General features: G+C 37.1%; 1 protein-coding gene across 1 annotated transcript in view; it reads right to left on the minus strand.

The window, feature by feature from the left end:
* ARHGAP42 (Rho GTPase activating protein 42) overlaps positions 1-21,225 on the minus strand; it is a 172,981-nt gene that overhangs the window by 115,479 nt on the left and 36,277 nt on the right. The window contains exons 2-3 of the mRNA XM_074916689.1: positions 20,148-20,243; positions 482-543 (exon numbers count right to left, since the gene is read on the minus strand). Of these exons, the coding sequence (XP_074772790.1) occupies positions 482-543; positions 20,148-20,243 (158 nt within the window). The remainder of the gene's footprint in view (positions 1-481; positions 544-20,147; positions 20,244-21,225) is intronic.

Raw genomic sequence — 21,225 nt, forward strand, 5'->3', positions numbered from 1 at the left:
TCAGGGGTAATGAATTTGGTTTCTCTTCTTACCACTTATTTATCACGTTCAAGGATTACTGGTATACATTTTCTGGACAACACTCTAGAAGTATTCAATTAAATATAAATACCAATACCAATCTACATTTCCGCTGTAAGCTTTTTGTTTACAGTTTATTGCTGTGCCTTATGACTAGTAAGACAAGATGGGGGAAAGGTACAGCAGTTATTTTGGGGTGGGGAGCAGAGAGGGAGGAAGTTGTGAGAAAACAGTTTTTAAATCGATGCAAAAGTATGTCGCTGAAACTCCATTAAAAATTGCTGCAGTCTGTGTTAGCACATTTCTGGCATTGTAAAATTTCAAGTGATTCTCATTAAATACTTAACATCTACCGCACAAATAAAAAAATAAAAACAGCACTTCAGGAAGAATAGGAGAAAAGTGTACCATATTATATAGAAAGAGGTCCAATGAAACATATTATTGCCAGCAAACTTACCAGTCGTCTCCTCTCCTCTTCAACAGCAATCAGGAGCCGAGCAAACTCTTTCAGTGACTGGGCTGAAAACAAAGAAAAAACAGGTCCTGGTCAAAATTATATTTTAAGACCAGATGAGTCCATTATCTGGATTGAAGCTGTAGTGTTAAGATACTGTTCTTATATTGTCCTTCACTGAAATCGTAGTCATTAAATGAGACACAGACTGAAGCAAGCAGCAGGTCAAGAACAGGTAAAAAACAAAGGAAAATAATCTGAGTCTTAAGAGTTGTGTATATAAAAAAGAAATTTTTAAATGGCATATGGCAAACTGATTTTCCTGAAACGTGCAAAGATCACTCTCAAAACAAAGAATTCTACAATCAGCCACAAAGTTTACTTTAGCATGCTAGGAACAGAAAGAAAATGCAAAGAAAATTACTGAGTTTCTCCTATTAAAGTGCAGCAACAAATATTTGCAAGAACTATGAAAAAAATTCAGTTAAAAATTTGAAAGTCAACATTTTAGAAGAAATGCATTATTGCAACTGTTTAGGTTTAGCAGCTCTTTGGCTTTACGTTTTACAAGGACAAGCTCTCAGGTGACGAGAGCAGATGACTAGTTTAGAAGAAAGCTTTTAATTCTGTTAGAGCTGTGAGAGAGTCATTGCTCAAAACTGCCTTCAAATGTAAGTCAAAGGGCTATAGCAGATGTCAACAGAAACATAATAAAAGTATCAACCCATAAGAGAAGGCAAGAAAGGGGAAAACATTCCAAAAACTCTTAAGGCTTCATTCTCATGTAAGCAAGTGGTGTAAATCTCTCTAGAAAAATCTTTCTATTTATATTACTTTCTTAAGGGCATATGGGTTATTCAGAATTCAGCATCACAGTTCCACAGACAAAAATGCCAGAGAAGAAGCATGTGAAGACAGCTAAGTAGCTCTTTTTATTTTATCCTGATGCATCTGGCAGTAATTGCTGCCAATGACAGGATGCTGAATTTCATGGTTTAAAGCTCTGATATCAGAATGCAGATTCATAAATCATATAGCTTGTCACAATAAACTTGAGGCAACCTAAATAATCTTTTAAAGAGGAAAAAAACCCAAGGAAACAAAGCCTGTAGAATTTTTCAAAAGACTAGGTTTGAAAAAGTCTTCAGTGTTAATCAACATATACTGCTGAGGGTATGCTAACAGAACCCTTGTCCTCTTAGCTGTTTTTCCATCTTCTTAGGTGTTTTTACAAAATGTGTCAGTCTCCAATAATAGGGCTTCATCACCTCTCAACTTCCCTGCAAGATTTAAGGAAAAAAGCATTTTCTAGAGTATCTGCTACATTGCAGTACCTTCTAAGAGGGAAGCAGTATCTAGCTTGCCTTAACTGCCTTGTCAGCATTCACAAATTGCTGTTTAGTTTTTAGACCATTGCCAAATAATTTTTATCCTTTATCCCACTTGGACCTTACAGAGGTCACCCTTGCATTCTTATTGCTCTCTTTTAACTTTTACAGCTGAGGAACACTTCTCTGTTTGTTACACTTTCTTCTGCAAGACCTTAGATAGCCTATTTTTTTGCAATTGTAATGCTATACCTGCATATCTTGACCCCTAAGTCATTCTTTGCTGACAAATTATTTTTTTCCTTTTATTACTCATGAGCATTTTGTTTAGTCCAAATACACCTGGTAAGTTTTATGTTCATCCAGCTGGATTTGAGCCTTTTTGTTTAATATTTTTTCCTGAGAACATAAACACCAGAAAATTTTGCCACTTTTAAATAAAACAAATTCTAAGCCTCCTGCACAAACTTCTGAAATCCTCAATCTAGACTTAGCAGCGGAGCCTTTCAGTTACTTACTAGTTCAGCCTTATTAGAGTTAAATCTTGATATCAAGATCTTAGTTTGATATAATGAGATGATGAACTGACTGGTTAAGTTACCTGATAAGCTATCTGTTGAGTTTTACATTCAAGAATATCTGTGTACCCATTACGAAACCCTGAAAATGAAATAAACAATGTGCCAAACATATGACAAAACTATTTCTTATTTTCACATTGATATTCCCTAAAATTTAAGAAGAAACTACCCTTGGCTGCAGAAAACAGGACAGAGACAGTTCATTCCTTGCACATGTGGCAGAATGATTTCTTTACCTACCATTAGAAAATATTTAATCTTTTCAAATAAACTAGATAAACATATTGTTTGAATTTTATTACCTATTCAGGGAATTAGGATGCACTTCAGAAAAACATCTGACTTTCTAGTAAAGCCAGAAAGAAAAATTGTTTCCAGATTATTTCAGTGGAATAATTGGTCATTTTTAACCACAAGATGATGTGTTACTGCAGTCACATGTTAAAACTCCATTTCCCCTCCTTTTTTCACTTTTTTACTGTGGAGTCACAATGACAGAACTATTTCAAGGAGAAATGATCACAATGAGCATGGCATCTTTATGAAGCCATCAGATCCAGAACCTACTGAAATTTAGGTTTCCCCTATCCACATAAAGCCTTATGGTACTCTTCAGTTTCTGATCACATCATTAAAACTTTCTTTAGTACAACAAAGGATCATGTAATGTTTTTTCTTCACGATCTGCAGTAAGAAAGTTAACACTTTACACCTTGCAGCAGCCAAGCACAAACACTGTCAGTTCCCAGCCCCAAAGTATAGACAGATTTTTATCTAAATCAAATAGAAAGATTCGGGGACAGGCAGGTAAAAGACATACAGTTACAAAGACAAAAAATATCCTCTCTGGTCAGGCAATATTCATCATTTTAGGAGCAAAAACATAGTAAAGGAAGAACGGCAGGAAGCAGAAACTGGGCAGAAAGATGACTGGAAACTACAAGTAGGAAGAAAATAAAATCAATCCAGTAAGAGGAGCTTTAGATTAATCTTCCTAATTTCAGGGTCGATCCAGTGGGTTTTTTACTTTCAGAGTCGAAACTTCTGCTTAGGATTTAAATAAAACCAGAACAGACAGAGAAAAAACTATAAAAATATGTTCTGTAAGCATGCAAATCAAGATTTTCCTCAATGTTTAACACTAATATAAAGGTACTAAACACATCACCTACACAGTGTCTCAGCTGAGGACTGAGAAGCTGTCTCCATCTTCTCTTCCACATTGCCTCACCTTTGGGGGAGATTACTAAAAAAACAGAATTTACACTATTCAGCAGCACAACGACAAATCATTCCCTTGATCCTAGAGATACTTTCATTGCAGAGACATCTTGTCATCAATACTGACCATGCCTTCACTATTCATTGCCCTGGTCAATGCCCACAAAGCCACAGAGTGTCCTTTTCCAGCTCAGGAGGTGCATGGGGAGAACAAGTGCACTGTGTACTTCAGACAATAATGAAGGATGCATGCCCAGTATACAGAGAGAGCTCAGCAACATGGACATCTATGGTGACCCCACTGGCTCTTCTGCCCTTGCAATGGCACCACATAACATTAAAAAAAAAGCTTTACCACCACCAGCTGTCCTACAACACCAATGAGTATCACAGTACTTCTGAATATTATTACACCCTTCTTCCCATACAACCCCCGCTCACTCTGACCTCATTAAAAGCCAGGGTCTGTTCCCAGAGAACTTGTTCTGTGACAGAAGCTGCAGTGGGAGGTGGCAAATGGAAGGGAAGGCAGCCCTTGCTCCTCTTTTCCCAGCACACACTTCTCCCTCCCCTCTTTTCCCACAGCCCCCTCTGGTTGCAAACAGGTGACAGCTCTGCCTAACCTGGGGACTGGGCCGGGCAGACGGAGGGATACACGGGGCAAAGCTCACTGTGGGGTGTCAGGACTCCCCAGGACCGTTCACCTCTAGGGCCTCTGGACATCCCTGGAGAGCTGGGCAGGGGCCTCGCTCCCCTCACAACTGGGCCTCCTCCATGAACTTCAGCAGGATTATGAGGCACACAGTACACACACCTGATTTTGAATTCCCAGCTCTCAACACGAAGCAAACAATTATTTCAAAAATAATAATCTGAGGTGCTTTTCCATAGTTAAAAACCTGAAGATACTCATTCTTAAAAAGGTAAAAAAGAAGACCCAGGGAACTATGGGCCAGTCAGTCTCACCTCTGTATGATGCAAGATCATGGAGCACATCCTCCTGGAAACTGTGCTAGGGCATATGGAAAATAAGGAGGTGACTGGTGACAGCCAACATGGCTTCACTAAGGGCAAATCATGGCTGACAAATTTGGTGGCTTTCTACGATGGAGTTACAGAATTAGTGGAGAAGGGAAGAGCAATGGACATCATCTACCTGGACTTGCACAAAGCATCTGACACTGTCCCACATGACATGCTTGTCTCTAAATTGGAGAGACAAGGATTTGATGGATGGACCACTCAGTGGATAACAAACTGGCTGGATGCTTGCACTCAAAGAGTCGCGGTCAAGGGCTCCACATCCAAGTGGAGAGCAGTGATGAGTGGTGTTCCTCAGGGATCGCTATTAGGACCAGTGCTGTTTAACATCTTTGTGGGCAGCATGGACAGTGGGACCAAGTGCACCCTCAGCAAGTTTGCTGATGACACCGAGCTGTGTGGTGCAGTCGACATGGTGGAGGGAAGGGATGTGCCATTCAGAGGGATCTGGACAAGCTTGAGAGGTGGGCCCGTGCAAACTTCATGAAGCTCAACAAGGCCAAGTGCAAGGTCCTTCACATGGGTCAGGGCAATCCCAAACACAAATACAGGCTGGGTGATGAGTGGATGGAGAGCAGGACTGCAGAGAAGGACTTGGGAGCATTGGTGGATGAAAAATTGACTATGAGCCAGCAATGTGCACTCACAGCCCAGAAAGCCAACCCTATCCTGCATCACAAGAAGTGTGGAAAGCAGGTCGAGGGAGGGGATTCTCCCCCTCTGCTCCACTCTCAAGAAACCTCACCTGGAGTGCTGTGTCCACCTTAGGGCCCCCAACATAACAGGGACACAGACCTGCTTGAGAGAGTCCAGAGGATGGCCACAAAGATGACCAGCGGGCTGGAGCACTCTCCTTATGACAATAGGCTAAGAGGGTTGGGGTTGTTCAGCCTGGAGAAGAGAGGGCTGCAGGAAGACCTTATAGTGGCCTTCCAGTACTTAAAGGGGGCTGCAGGAAAGACGGGGAGGGACTCTTTATCGGGAAGTGTAGTGACAGGACAGTTTTACACTGAAAAAGGGCAGATTTAGATTAGCTATAAGGAAGAAATTCTTTCCTGTGAGGGTGATGAGACACTGGCACAGGTTGCCCAGAGCAGCTGTGGCTGCCCCCTCCCTGGCAGTGTTCAAGGCCAGGTTGGACGGGGCTGTGAGCAACCTGGGCTAGTGGAAGGTGTCCCTGCCCATGGCAGGGTTTGGAACTAGATGATCTTTAAGGTCCCTTCCAATCCAAACTGTTCTATGATTTTAGGAGTTAAAAATCAGACCTAGTTGTGTCATATGCAGCCCACTGTTGTCTGTCAACAAGCCCAGGAATTAGACATAGGCCTCACAATCTTTTCTTACTAATGCTGCAATATTTTATTTTTCTCCCCTTCTTTTTAATCAGAATATACACAGAAGAATTAAAGTGAACTTTGTAAACACAAAAGGGGGTGGGGAGAGGAAGAGTCAACTATTTTACAAGAGGAAATGTCATGAGAATGTGCTGATAAGAAATAAATTCTGAAAACATACCAATAAAGTACAATACGTAACCTAACTGAATTATTTTCAAAAAGCATTATTGTTATTGGTAGGACATTTTAAACAAGAAGAGTGCTGCCTTAATACTTTAAGTCATTAGGAGATACTTGCTTACAAAACCCAAACAGTTTCACAGTCTGCTTTTTATTTAAGGGCTATTCAAAGGATTTGTAAGATACACTTGGCATCATGATAGAAGTGATGCTTGTGAAAAGCAACACCCAGCAAGTAAAAACAATTGTATATGTACCCAGCTGTAGACTTGTAGTCTCATTCATCACAAATAAAAGAGGTTGCCAAACTGTTTTCTCTGGAGTGTTCCCAACCCAGCAATAATTCACTCCAAAATTTCCCTTATTCAAAAAAATAATAATAATAAAAAAAGCTCCCATTCCTTTATTTAAAAAACCCCTACATCTATTTTTAATTGAAAAGTTTTTTATTAATTTGCTTCATAAGGAAGCAAACTAACAGTACCAACTGCTTAAACCTTAATGGTGTAGATCAAAAATGTCTTTTATCCAAAAGATGTGTTTCATTTGGTTTTTCACCCCTATCATTTCAAACATATGGTACAACTCCACAAAGAACTATACTCACATAATCAAAAGAGAACTGAAGATAGTGTAGGACTAAGTGAATGAAGAAGAAATTTTAAAAGACAGAAATTTATTTAGCTGAATTTAGAGAATACATTATTAAAAATACACCTCATTTATGCTCTAGAATTCTTGCTTATTACATTAAAATTAACCCAGTAGTTCATAAGAAAAAATAAACAATATGTGCTTAATAAACTTTATGAAGTTTTTGTTATATACTTGTGTGGAGAATGTATCACCTTAAACCAGCATGATATGGGTATTATTGAAGCTACTCTATCAATAATTGTCTTAATACTAAAGTGTATGGTGTTGCCCTGTACTACTAAATGTTACATACAATAAAAAGGAAAGCATCATTTATGAAACCTAGAAGTAATTTTATATGACAGATACTGAATACAAAGACAAAGCCAAGTTTGGAAGGTAATGTTTAACCTGAGATAGAATGGAAAGTTACCATGGAAGACAGAATAAAAATAAATGTTCACTGTGAAACAGACTGTTAAACTTATACTTACACATGCAGTCTTAATGCGTAGGCAACTTTTAAATACTCTGAAGTACACTAAACGACATTTTATAGTACTCTAAGCAGTTATCACCACTATCTTCAGATATGTGAATGCCAGCATCAAAAAAAAATACACACACAGAAATGTTATTTGGTTTTATGGCATCTTGCTGTATAAGAGGCAAAAATGTGCAAGCCTGTCAGAGATTTCCTTAGATCTTCCTGATCTGACTGGGGAAATACCAGGACTGTGCTGTACATTGCTCCCAACACACTCTGGCAGGAAGGTCAGTCAAGTACATCCTCTCTCCAGAATTGGTCGTATCTAGCATAGACGTGCAGGCTCTCAATCCATGCTGGAGCACAAACTTCAACTAAAGCCTACAAGGGAGTTTTTCCCAGTAATACATTACCAAATCAGAATTCAAGATGGATCTAAGACCCATAAGGAAAGTTCCTAAGGATTAACACTTGTTTAATAGACTTCAGTGACAGAAAGCAGAATAAATGTAAAATCCTTGAGTTCTGGGAGAAGTGACTTTCTTTTCTAATTCTAAAATGAAAGTAAATATATTATTAAACAGTTACTAATTCGCAGACATGCTGCCAGAGTTTTTAATGATTAGCATTATCTGAAGCTGCAAGTGCTATTTCAAGCAGTTTTTAAAAAAAATCCACATCATCAAATAAAATTTCCATCCTTCTTTCTGTGGCTTTAAATTGTATTAAAAAACTAGGGGGGGGGGGGGGGGGGAAGAGGGGAAGTAGGACAAGAGCAGCAACAGATGGCTTCCTGATCAGACAGAAAAATCACAAATTTCAGCTTAACACTGACAGGCCACCACAAGCAGTTGGAATAAAGAAACAGTACTCTGCTTTCTCAGTACTTTCCACCTAACAAGAACTGTGGATGTCATAAATGCCACACAGGACCTGTAGTGTGTGTCTGAAGGTAGCTAATCTGGATGTCTCAAAATGTCACCACTACGGCAGATTTTCAGTATGACAAAATGTAAATCCAAAGGAGGACTGTCTTGAAATAAGGCTCCCAAAGTCTTGCATTCTCTTTATCTTCCAATATGTTGGCTATGAATTTAAATATAGCCTTATCTTATACAACACGGATTTCCTTTACCACAGTCACAACCTGGATCACATTGTTAACAATTCTTTTTCTTCTTTTTTTTTCTATGGAATAAAGCCTATAAAACATTAAGATTTCACTATTACCTACAGCTTTAAATGGAATACAGTTTAACCCAAAGGGAGCAAGCTGCAGGATCAACACCTTAGTCTGCAAACTGAAGTAAAGAATAATTTTGAAATTTATAAATATTTCATAACCAATGTTGACTGAGCTTGAGTACTGCTGTAATATAATTAAATAAAATAGTAGTGTAAGACAACTGCATCATATTCCTACAGAAAACAGATGTTTTGGGATTTTTTAAACAGATTTTCAGAAAAGCTGTATTTGGACAAGTATGTGTCTGCTAAATCTTCCCAATTATTGCTCAGGTTATCATTTTTTATTGGCTGCTGCTATTTCCTCTGCCACTTTTACCCTAGGTCTGCTTCCCTCACTTTCCAAGTGGCAACATTTTTGGAGAAACTTCAGTTTGGAAGACTGAGATCAATACCATAAGCAATATTTACTGGGAAAACAGACGAGAAGACCAAAGAAAGGGAGAGGAGGGCAGGATTTGCAACTGTTGTTTTTCTTACCAATTTCATTCTCTTCTGGGTTTCATTCCCAAGATACTAGAGGAAACAGAGTAAGTTCTTTCTTTTGTTTAGGTTTAAAATAATATTGCTTTGGTATTTATGTAAATTCCAGTTTGTAAGCTAAGAGAATGTCAAATGTGCTTCAACTTTAAGCTGAGTATTGGCGTCAAAAGACACACTATGTTAGAAGCTTCCACTGTGGACAAAGAAGTTAGAATAGCAAGATAATGGTTTGTTCCTTTCTTCATGGGGTTTCAGTCTCCTTTACATTTGGAAAATGAATATTGGATGAGCTGCCTTATCCTCCATTTGGTTTCTCTTACTTCCTAATCTGGGTATCAGATTTTATGGATCTGTAAAAAGGACCTCATGCATTCCTTTAGTCTGTGTTTACATTTACCACAACCTCCATAAGAACAGGGGGAAAAAAAAAAAATCTATTTGTACCTTCCTATAATACAATGAAATGTACTTCTGGTAGTAAAAGACATGGGTGGAAGCAAAGATTCAAGTGCACAGGTTTTAAAATTACATGGAAATACCCTGACAGACACTCTCAAACTGACAGCAAATTCTGCCAGCAGACAGGGGTTTAAATTCACAGCCCCAATAACCACAAATTTCCTTTAAGGCTTCCATCATGGGAAGGTACACAAAGGTAGAGGCAGCTCTGTGGAGTCTGCACTGCTCTTGCGATAGAATCAAGACATACTCAGAGCAAAGTGCAGCAGTTTCTTACTATTTGCTCCATAATTAATGGTAAGTAAACCCTGCAAGGGCTTAATCCAATGCTTTTTTATCAATTAGTACCAAATCTTTCAGATTTTGAAGCAATTTCTACCTAATGCAGACTCTGAACTTTAAAAAAAAAAAAAATTCTGTCCACTTTTAGCGATGGTTTATCCTGACTCAATACAGACATGCCCATAAGAAAAAAAAAAATGGCTACTATTGCTGTAAGAGTTAGATCCTCCCAGGGAACACAACGTACATCGGTAATTTTGTTTCCTGTGGCAAATTCCCACCTTGAACTGTGAGGAAGGGTATTTTGCCATATTTTTTCAATTCTTGAAAATAAGTGTGCTACCTTACAAAAATAAATCCAAATTTGCAAAAAAAAATCCATTATTCATCCGAAAGAAGAAGGACGGGTAAGAGACAAAGAGACACAGAGATGAAAAATGCCTGGTTTAAAACTTCTGCAAAGAAATTTCACCAATGAGAAAGCAAGAAAAATGACAAAATTAAGACTTCTATGTCCAAATTTATGTTTCAAAGACTACATATTGTTCTTCAAATATGATCACATCTTCCACAATGTAATGGAAAGCAGAGAACTTTATCAGAACACAGGTACTAAAATCTGTGTAACTAAGAGCAAATAAAACCCAACGCTTCTCTCTACTTCCTTTGAGTCAAAGCACTGTAAACTCAGAGTATATACGGTTATATTTTGTCGTCTACATCATGATTTGAGGCATATTGGCTCTCTGCAGTATTAGGACAGAGAGATAGTAATTAGTGTCCCAAATTTCACATGAAGACAAAACCAGCAATCGCAGATTCAGTAAGTCTCCCCTGGTTTACGGCATTCAATCCCTGTATGTGTTTTAAGAAGTGTTCCCATGAACAGATGTTAAAAAGCCCTGCCATTGCTGACCATATACCAGGCACAAGTATTTTCCCTGACCAGTCTTCTGGGTTTTGTTGCACTATAAAGGCAAGACGCACCAGAAGAAGAGGCCAGCAAGTTCCATAGTGACAATGAAACCTCCTGTTTAAGCACAATACACGTGTGCCTCAACATGCAGACTAATATGTGAACCATATAAGGCAACAAATCAAGATCTAAGCTTAATCAAAGCCCAAAGCTTTGCAAGATGTGTTTGCAAGTACAGTATAATATGAACATACCATATTAGGCAACTGGAATTTTAACTCAAGTATTTTCATCTTGCAATACTTAATGAGCAAATATAGCAAGGTATTTTATGAAGTTTTTTTTCTAAACATATGTAAAGCATAAAATGTAGGGCTGCTATTAGAAGTAAAAATCCTTTTCCGCATTACAGAATTTTATTGAAACAAACCTTTGTCAGCATAGCTATCTAAATCCAGTTGCAAACAGTATTACACTCAAGAATTCTTTGCTATAAAAAGTAGCTATTGTGTCATAAATATTTAAACAAACAAATATAAGCCTTGTACAAAAGTTAAAACAATGTTTTGAGCCAAGACATTTACATTTTCCGCTCCACTCCTTTTTAACAAAAGTCTACAAAAAAGCTACATGTTTCTATACAAACTAAAAAGATTTGCAAGAAAGTCAGGTTATCTAGAATTTCCAGATCCACTGTCAGCACTTGTCTAACACAATACTTGGAGAGATAACCTTAAGACACACAATTTAAATAAATCCAATTACTTGACTTAATATCAGTAAATTGCCATGCCCTACTCATGCAGAACCTCACACAGCAAATACAAGTAGAAAATTCTAAATGGATAAAACAAGGGCAAAACGTTTCCTAGACTCCTGAAAGATTTTTAAAGTTTATAATGTTTGTGTATCCCACAGTATGTTAGTGAAAACAGAAAGAAAACAAACCCACACCAAACAATTAGTCAAATACCACCACCACACTTTACTAAAAAAAAAATCAGCTGCAATGTATCTACCCTGTGTTAGTGTTCCACTCTGATTATAAAAGAAGCAAACATTTTGAAAACATGTAATTCAATTTGGAAATTTATCTATCTTCTGCAGCATAAGTTCTTCAATACAACAATTCTTCCAATACAACACCTCTCAATACAGCATCTTTCCCAAAAGGCAGCATCCTGAAGTGTCAGCAGAAACATTTTAAATTATCTAAGCAATTTCTTCCATTTTGTTAGGAACACTGAACTGAATGGCTCTCCCAGGCTTGCTCTCACATAACACTATATCAAAACTCTTCCATAAATTAGTAAATCACTTTTTTTTTGTCTCTCCCCCTCCTTCTACACTTCTGTGAAGGAGAGGAGGTTTTGGGACTAGCCAGAAAAAAAAATCTATTTTCACCATGTGCTCACAGAACAAAGAGATAATGGTTTTAGACAAGTGGTCATTAAGTGGTCATTAAGACATACTTCATCTCTACGCCACGACAAAATAAGGTTTAAAATTATTGTATTTACCAAAGGGAAACCAGCCTCTGTTTCCACCTGATGGAGCCAAATGCACAGCAGTTATGCTGAGCTCCATAGCTACACAGCTCAGCAGGGTGTGGCAAACAATATTCAACACATTATCTTTTGTCCAACAGGTATGAAGTGATCTTAAAATGCTTCTGGAGACCTACTTTGAAACCCTAGTAGCTTGAACTGGTGCCCACTGAAACTAACTGTATAACTTCCTATACTGTAGAAGTCCATTTAATCCAAATAATCTTTACCATAACCGTTAACCATTGACTCGAACAGATCAGACTTCTCAAGAGCTGACTGATAACCACAGTCTGTCAGAGGAAGAACAAGTTTAAAAACCATGGAATATTCAGAAATCGATAAGATCAAAGGGGATTCTGGTTAAATCAGAGATTCTTCCAATTCTCTCCTGCTCTCCTTTGCTCCCCACCCCCCCACAGTCCCACTAGAAATAACCATGATATAAGGTGAGTATGAATACAAATCTTTCATTCTAAGAAAACAATTGCTACTTCATGTTCAAGTTTTTTTGAACAGCTGAATAGCAAGACAACATGGGAAATAACCAGTGGGCAACATACACCATATTAAGCTGCAGAAGTAATATTCAAACCTAGCATTCTATAAACAAATGAGTTAGAAGTAATTATGACTACATTTCAGGCTTGCCAATCCCCGATTCTTCAGAGGCACATCCATATTTTAAATGAAGGGAAAAAACCTGATATTTCAATCTTTCCAGCTGTACAAACCCGACTTGTGTGTGGCTTTTTGTGGGTGCTAAAATAGGGGAAGTAGAGGGAAAAGCAATGTATTCAGAATGCAGCTGAGAATCATTAATACTGTGGTTTTTTATTTGTAAAACCTAGTGCATTTATTACTTGAATGGAGAAACACTTTAATTGAGAAAAATATCACTAAATGCTTCAACAAATGTTACGTTTGCCGTAATTGCTTTGTTGAATTTAGGCCTACAAAGGGATCAAGGACTTCCTCTTCTTAAAACTCTAATCTATACTATCATTTTGATTTTGGAAAGCACAAATTCTTCATCTTATTTGCTCAAACCTGAAGATAAGTATCTTAAAGGTGAGTCGATAAAACCATTACCTGTTTTTCAAAACAGGTGCCTACTGCTCAAGAAGTATACTAACTTGACAACTCTGAAGTGTTACACCTTTTTACTAGAAGTGTATTATGTGCAGCAACAGTACATACCAGATATTTTCAAACCAATTCTGTAAGGCAATTCTCTAGTCCCCAGACTGTCTCCCCACAGGCATTCATACTTCCACTGGGATGCCCAACTGTAGAAATTACAAATGCTAAGTGATGAAGGAAGAAGATGATGAATGTTGAAGGCATGGAATGAGGACAATAAAGTAGAATGCATCTACAAGAGCCTAGAAGATCAAACTATTAATAAGGGACACAACAGATACTTCAGGTTGATCCATCAGCGGCATGGAATTGACTACTTGTCTATTTAGCTGTTCATATCAAATGTCTCATTTGATTTCCTTAGCAAAATCAACCAGGACCACCAAAGCTATTGCTGTCTATTGCCCGTCTCAACCTCTTCCTGTAAACAGCATGAGCTCCACAGCAAGTGGCAGTCCGAGACACCACAGCTTGCAGTCCAATACAATAAAATGAACTAGCATGAATTTTAGATTCCCTTGGCACACCAGGATGGAAACTGCAGTGACTCTGGAGAGCTCCTACTTCACATGCAGCTACTCCTGCCACAGAAGGGTAGAACAGACAGGAAGGGCAGTAATTGCAACAGCCACCCCAACCTATTTTTTTTTATTTGTATATGCATCTTAAGTAACAGGGAATGAAGCATGCAAATTCTAACAACCTTCTGATATGTATCTTGGAGAAGAAGAAAAAACAAGGCCTGTGATCTTGTTTTATTTTTGATTCATGCACAGATAAAGACCTACTGCAACATTATTTTATTTCCTGCTTTGTCAGACTCATTTGACCTTCCACAGCAAGGACAAGAGCTCTGGGCTTGACCAAAAGAATGCCAACCTTCTATTTCTGGTGCAGGTGCTGTTATGAAGCCTCCATGTGATCCTAGCACTACCATAAAATTACTAATTTCTTGGAGTCAAGAAACAATAGCATTCCGGAAACAGGTGGCATTTGTTGGAATATGCAACAAGGCTAAAAAAAACTAATGGCAGGAACAGATTTAACAGATTTTAAATAAATACTTCAAGCATTTCACACCCTGATTGTGCTGAGTTCCTCCCATAATTTGTTACTGTTTAACTTTTGTAGATGAAAATAGTCCAATAGGAGTAGCAAAGAACTCTATCCTGTGATTCACATCTTACAAGTAGTTTATGAAAAACTGCTTTGAAGGTCACCTAAACAGTTAATCTTAAAATTCGTTCTTCCACTGGAGGAAAAAGAGCTGGAAAATCTCAGCAAGTAATTACTGTGGAAAAACAGCATACAATCTGTCTATGCAAATTCACTCTCAGTCGCAAATAGCTTTCTATGCTAATTCAGGACTCAACCCTTCCCCACCCATCTAAAATAAATGCCTTTTGTAAATATGCTTGTGTCTAATATTTTCCACAAGGTCAACAAACTCAAGCACTACAGAAGTTATTGAGATCATGCCTACGCAAAAAAAAAAAAAAAAAAAAAAAATAATCCACCCATGGAACTCTACCATCAAGGTCGTGGCAAGATCTTCCTCTTTCCTTGGTTTGGATAAGGCAGTAATAGACCTAAGCCACTGGAATTCATTTTAGACTTATTTGGTAATTCCATTCAGAAACCTGGTTATAAATGGGAATTCAGTGCAAAGTAGGTACAATATTAACCCTAAAAAGAACTTTCTTGAACATCAAAGGTAACCTCAAGCGATTAAGGAGATGACCTGTAAGATATCCAAGTGATTCAGACTGTAGGTGGCTCAATAGCATTTAGTAAACTATTCTGAAACAGCCAGGCAAATTCAAGAAGCCATTGCACATCACAAACAATAGAGACACAGTGGCTTGAAACCATGACTAGCCTGACAGTTATCCTCAGAGATTCCTGTTTAGCCTCCAAGTAGTTCCAAAAGAGAGTCTCTTAACTTGGAGACTGCAATGTCCACAGATTGATTTGCCAAGATTTGCCTCCACACACTTTAGGCAGGCATAAAGATCCTATAAATTCTCTTTTTTGTTGTTTTCATTTTAATAGAGCACTGCATGCACGTTTATACCATTAAAAAAAAAAAAAAAAATTTGGCACGTCTTAACACCAATTAAACTTTTAAATCATTATAAGAGATGGGGGGAAGGAAACTTTCTCATTTTTCTCTTATTTGTGTAGTTTTATACACAAATTTCCCAAGACAGATCTATCTGTTGTTTTAAATGGCAGGATGCTTGTCCTTTGACAGGCTCTCCAAGAGGGCAGAGCAGCTGCTAACTGAAAAGCATTGCACATGTGGGTGCCCAGTGCTAGCAAAGAAGACTGAGCTTCTGTCATTGCTGCTCAACTCAAACAAGAGAGTCTTAAGAACACAGCATTGGACTTAAACAACTATTAAAGTTTTGGGGTGGGGTTTTGGGAGGTTTTTTAGGTTGGTTTTTTAAAGTTTTCTCCCCAGTTGATTTTCAAAGTTTAACTTGAAACTAGCTGCTGTATACAACATAACTGCCTAGTATGAGTTAACAGTCCGGTAGATGGTTAATTGTTAGCAATTTTAACAATCCCATGAACAACCTGAGGTGTGAGTCAGCAAAGATCACATGAGCCACAACTGCTAGCAGCAAGAGGAGAATTCAGTTCCCACAAGGAAAGATACCACATATTAGAACTTGTGACCTATTCCTTGTGGCTCAATTAATAATGACTTCATAGATCATTGTAGTCCTCTTACATTCCTAAATCAAGCATCTGATTCCACCTGAAACACCTGTTATAATATAATTCTCTTCAGGGGAAAAAAAAGATTCAAAACCTGCAGTGACAGAGTGAAATACATGCCTTTCAGTGCTTTTTCCTCAATAGCACACACTAATAAAAAACAGATACTAAAGTAAAGCACCAGAATATCACAATGTATTTGTCTTGGTTTCTTTTAATTCTGAAGAGCATGGTCTTACACTGCTGATATTAAATCTCACCGATCTGTAATTAGCCATAATACAAAACAGACAAGAACTTGTGAAAGAAACAAGACAGAATTCCACTGAGTTCAATAACAATGTTTATTATTTTCATCTGTATCGGCCACAATCCAAATAACACAAACAAAAGAAAAGAGGATAAACCAGGGAGATTCCTGGAGAAGGAATCAGGTGATTATCTAGCTGATAAGCTAGATAATACTAGGAAAGGAGGAGCTGGACAAACCTTCTCCTTGCAAAATTTATGCTTTTCCTCAGTATACACTGTGCAAAGACACTTGTACATTAAAAAGATAGATTTTGCACTTATCCTATCTGTGTAACATTTCATTTGGTTTCATCTCTGTGCAAAATATTAATTGCAAAAGGGGCTGAGAGTAACTGTGCACAGGTTGATATGTCTGAAAGAGTGAATGGCAAAGTGTTGTCAAGTTTTGGCTATTTCAGGCTGTTGAAAGCACATTTGTTAGTAAGACTGGGGAAGCAACACACTCTCCTTAGAGTAAGGCTAAATTACATCAACCCTTCGTTACTATGCCTTTTTAGTATTAATGATTCACTGTCATTCATTGTTTTATTTCTGCTTTAAAGATGTCACTTTCTGCATAACTTCTTAATTGCACAAAAAAATTACAGCTTGGCTGAATCACATGCAACTGGAGCTAATATCCATGACCTACTATCAATTAGTATAGCTGTACCAAATACTATGGCCCTTGCATTGCTGCAAATCACATGCTGCCACGTGCATTTCAAAACAGAGGAAGAGACAACACTGGTAATTGTTGCTAGCTGTTTATTTTCTTAATGAGAAAAGCTGGTAAAGCTGGGTAGTACTGTTTCCCAAATCTAACTTGCTGACAAATATCTGAAAAACTGAAAAAGCTTTTTTTATAGCATCAATCCTTTGATGTTCACAGTTAAAAAAAAAAAAAAAAAAGTTGTAGGTGATTTAAGGAACAAGACAGTCTGCTTATTCAAGAAACTCAGGGGAATAGCTTACAGCCCATGCACAAGAGTCTGACTCTAAACTGGGCCTATTATATCTGAAAGTGGCTATGTAGATAAATCTGAGTAACTTGCAGCAACATGGAAAGATTATCTACAACGCATTATACAGCCACAAAAAGACATGTAGAGTTTTTGTCAAAGAATACTTACAAATGTTTAATTCTTCCATAAAAGTAAGTAAAAAGGGAGAAATTATAAAAATTAGAAATCAAAGATAGGAATTAAAAGAAAACAAGAAAATCAAATACATCACTGGATTAAATAATGGATTAAAATAAATATGAAAAGCACCATCATGGTTCTGTTTATATTGAGTGGTCACAGAGCTTAACTAAAACTACTTATGTATTTTGTGCAATGGCTTATCGGAATAAATGAACTGTATTAAAGAGAGCATCTAAAAAGGCACAGGTTACAGGAAATGTAAACAAAACAATGCTTTTATTAGTGATCAAATGGCAAAAAATGAAAAAAATTATGTTGTGCTTAGTTACTGAACAGAGACCTTCAATTCTAGTATTGCCTCCAAAAAATCACTCAGTTCCAAATAATGGATTTTTTTTTCTTAGTAATAATAAAGAAAAAAATCACTATTTAAATTTTGAAAAAAGTTGAAACTTCCTCTTTTTTTTTAACAGAAATAATCACATCCTGACAGAAGAAGCCTTATTCAGAGAGTGAATTTCCAATGCTAACGTAGATTAGGGTGGATTTCCACTGCTAAGCTTGAAATAGAAATGTATTTTAAAATCTTCAGAATGTACTCCCTGTATCAAGCCCCTAAGTATACAGTGGTTTTGTACAAAATTTATCAAGTCAGAGTATCACTGCAGACTAAAATAAAACTTCCCACTGGCCTGCACAGTTGTAGATATTCTTAAAAAAAGGAGGTGAAGGCAGAAGGAGGCACAGAGAGCAGGATTCATCTATACAAAGCTGTCTTTGATGATAAGCAAACATCTAGCTTGTTGGAGCATGTTGAAGATATGGATAAATTCTAGGTCAGTGCTCTAGGGAGATCAAAAATTGAGCCTTACTTTATAAAAGCACACAGTATCATTCAGGCTCTGTTAGACTTGAATTTGATTCCTGTCAGTTTACCTTTTACTCTTATAAGCTGCTTTGATGTACATGACAATCCATCAGGCAATGGGTGCTTTAGAAGCTAAAAATCCCTTCTTTGAAGCTCCAAGTGAAATAAATCAGCTGTCAAGCTTCATGAACTCTGTTTTTTTTCCTAAATAGTTTTAAATGCCTGTTTAATGTCCAAACAAAGTCTTGTCTTTGCTCCGTTTAGGTTACAAGCAAAATTAAAGTTGTCTTTGTCTTCAGTCACCTCATTTTAAACGCAAAACCTTGTCTTTACAAAAAGTTACTGACCAAATCTAAGACATACAACTGAGATATTGTAGATTTAGTTTAAATGCATAAAATATGTACCAATTACCATTAACAGTCAAGAAAGAATATGTAGAATGCCAAAGAGCACATATACACTATTCATTTTTTGTCTCTTTCCAAGCTTGATATATCTGAAGAATGCATGCAGTTTTATAAGTAAGTAGCTCAGTGGTTTCACTCCTCTGCTTTTATATGCCAGTAAAATCAAACCTGCCCTCCCAGCCCCTGCCAAAGGTTAGTGAAAGACAGTGACCAAATACCAGCCATATTTGATGACAGTTTCCTAACTATCACAGTGTTGTAGTGTAAGGATGAGGCCAGTCTTGCCAGTGAAAGCAAGCAGCTCAGACCTTTTATCCGATGACTAGTAAAAGAGAAATGCTGAAGAGTGAGGAGACCTGCAAATAGGTTATAGTATGAGATACGCTTAGAAAAGCCTAAATCTGAGTTTCCTCTCTGCATTACATAGATCGTTTTAAAAAAAATACTAACAAGTCCTACGTTCCCTCTTGTACTGCCAAATAATTTATTTTTAGAAGCAACTGCTTTTTAACAACCATCTTCCTTCCTCTCAGATGTTTTGTGAGAGACATGGGGGCCATGTGCTATGTAAGACTCATGACACTGAATTAGCCATTCCAAACATGGATTATAATCTAAATCTCTCTCACCAACAGGGAGCTACATCACTCCAGCTGCTATGCTACTGCCCAAAAGCATCACTGCTACCACAGCAAGGCCTTGCAGTAAAGAGTAGCTGGGTTTCTGAACCCTGGAAATGTTTTCGGCATTAGTCTGCTGAGGGAAGAGTATTTTGATGATATTAAAGAGGCTTATGTTCAAGAAAATCTGAGCTGTTCAGTTCTGCAAACGTAAAAGTTCTGGGTGTGCACAAAGGTAGAACATTAAGCACCTAGTAAATTTTACTGGCAGAAGTTCAGACGTCTATATACTTAGGAATGCACAAATTGTAAAGAACATATTCCTGGTTTAGACCCTTAAATACTTCCTATGTCTTACTAGGCACTTAAGGGTTTTTTGCAGACCTATGTTATTTCATAGGGAACTTGTGCACTTGCAAAAACTGGCTGAAAATTAAAAATAGCAGCAGAATTTAGAAGATCCACAATTGACTCAGTTGACAAAAATACCGCTGAATAATTTCCTCTACTATGAGCCAAGCTATGTCATGAAGATATTTTTTGACAGGTATTTTAAAAGTTTTGCATTATTTTTACTTATTAAAATTTTTCTATTTTTCTTACATGCTCTATGAAAAAAAGAACCCCAAACTGTGAACTAACCCACTATATTTGTGATATCATATGAAATATATAAGAAACAATATAAAAGTTACTGCAACCACAGCAGAGAACATACTTACCAATATTAATTTCATCATCAGTTTCAGCATCTCCAATACACTCAAACTGGAAATCTTGTAAAGACTGTGAAAATTTTTGCACTGCCATGGATAAATCTAAAATTCAAGGAAAAAGAAGAAGAAAACCAAAAATTACTCCACTAAAACTTCACTGAAGCAAGGTTTCATGCATTTCTGCATGAAACATTTTTTCTGTTTCCAAAGTTTCCTTTCTAGTATCTTTTCTGGACAGTAACTTCATTCAAAAATCCCAGTCACCATTTCAAAATCAAAGTACCTGAGATCTCACAAAAACCTATGAAACATGCTGATGCCAGATTTCAAACTTTAATATAGGTATGATGTTGACAACTAAAGAACTGTTTCTGGAAAAACAAATTACTGTAAGAAATGAATGTTTAGTGGTAAATTTTATATGTAAGTAGACCAGTATTTCTAACACTGCAAGATTAGTTTTCAGATTAAAATAAAATTCATTACAGTTTCTGTCATAAACATTATTAGAAGAATTAAATTCTAACTATTCTTATACACTAAAAACATTATACAGTGTTATGTAAAAGTTTTATAAAAAGAAATTGAAGGGAAAAAAAATAACCAAGTGGTTTCCAATCAGCTAGGTTGTCCACAGATTATGAGCACTATTTTCACAGAATTACACAGAGGGGACCTTTGGAAGAAATGTCAAAGCAATCCAAACTTCATACCATAAAGTTTCATTAGAATTGTACACACTCAAAAAAAAAAAAAGATAAATACAGAATATCAATGTAACCACATAAATCTGTTTTCTTTTTTAGGTATACTAATGGCAAATGTAGAGATGAACATAATCACGAATGAACTCGGTCAAGATTAAAAAGACTACCAGTCCAGATGAGCCCAGAAAACCAGGAACAACTCTTTTTGTCCTACAGAACATATCTAAGGCATCTATTTTGAAGTTAGGCTAATTAGTAATTAAGATTGTTCTATCTGCTAAATCTAATTCTATGTCACAGTAAGGATAAATTATGGCCAAAAGCCAAGTCATAAATTCTGTTTCAAAAGCATCATGTATCTGTCTCCATCCCTGAAG

The sequence above is a fragment of the Athene noctua genome, chromosome 1 (genome assembly GCF_965140245.1).
Source record: "Athene noctua chromosome 1, bAthNoc1.hap1.1, whole genome shotgun sequence".
NCBI lineage: Eukaryota > Metazoa > Chordata > Aves > Strigiformes > Strigidae > Athene > Athene noctua.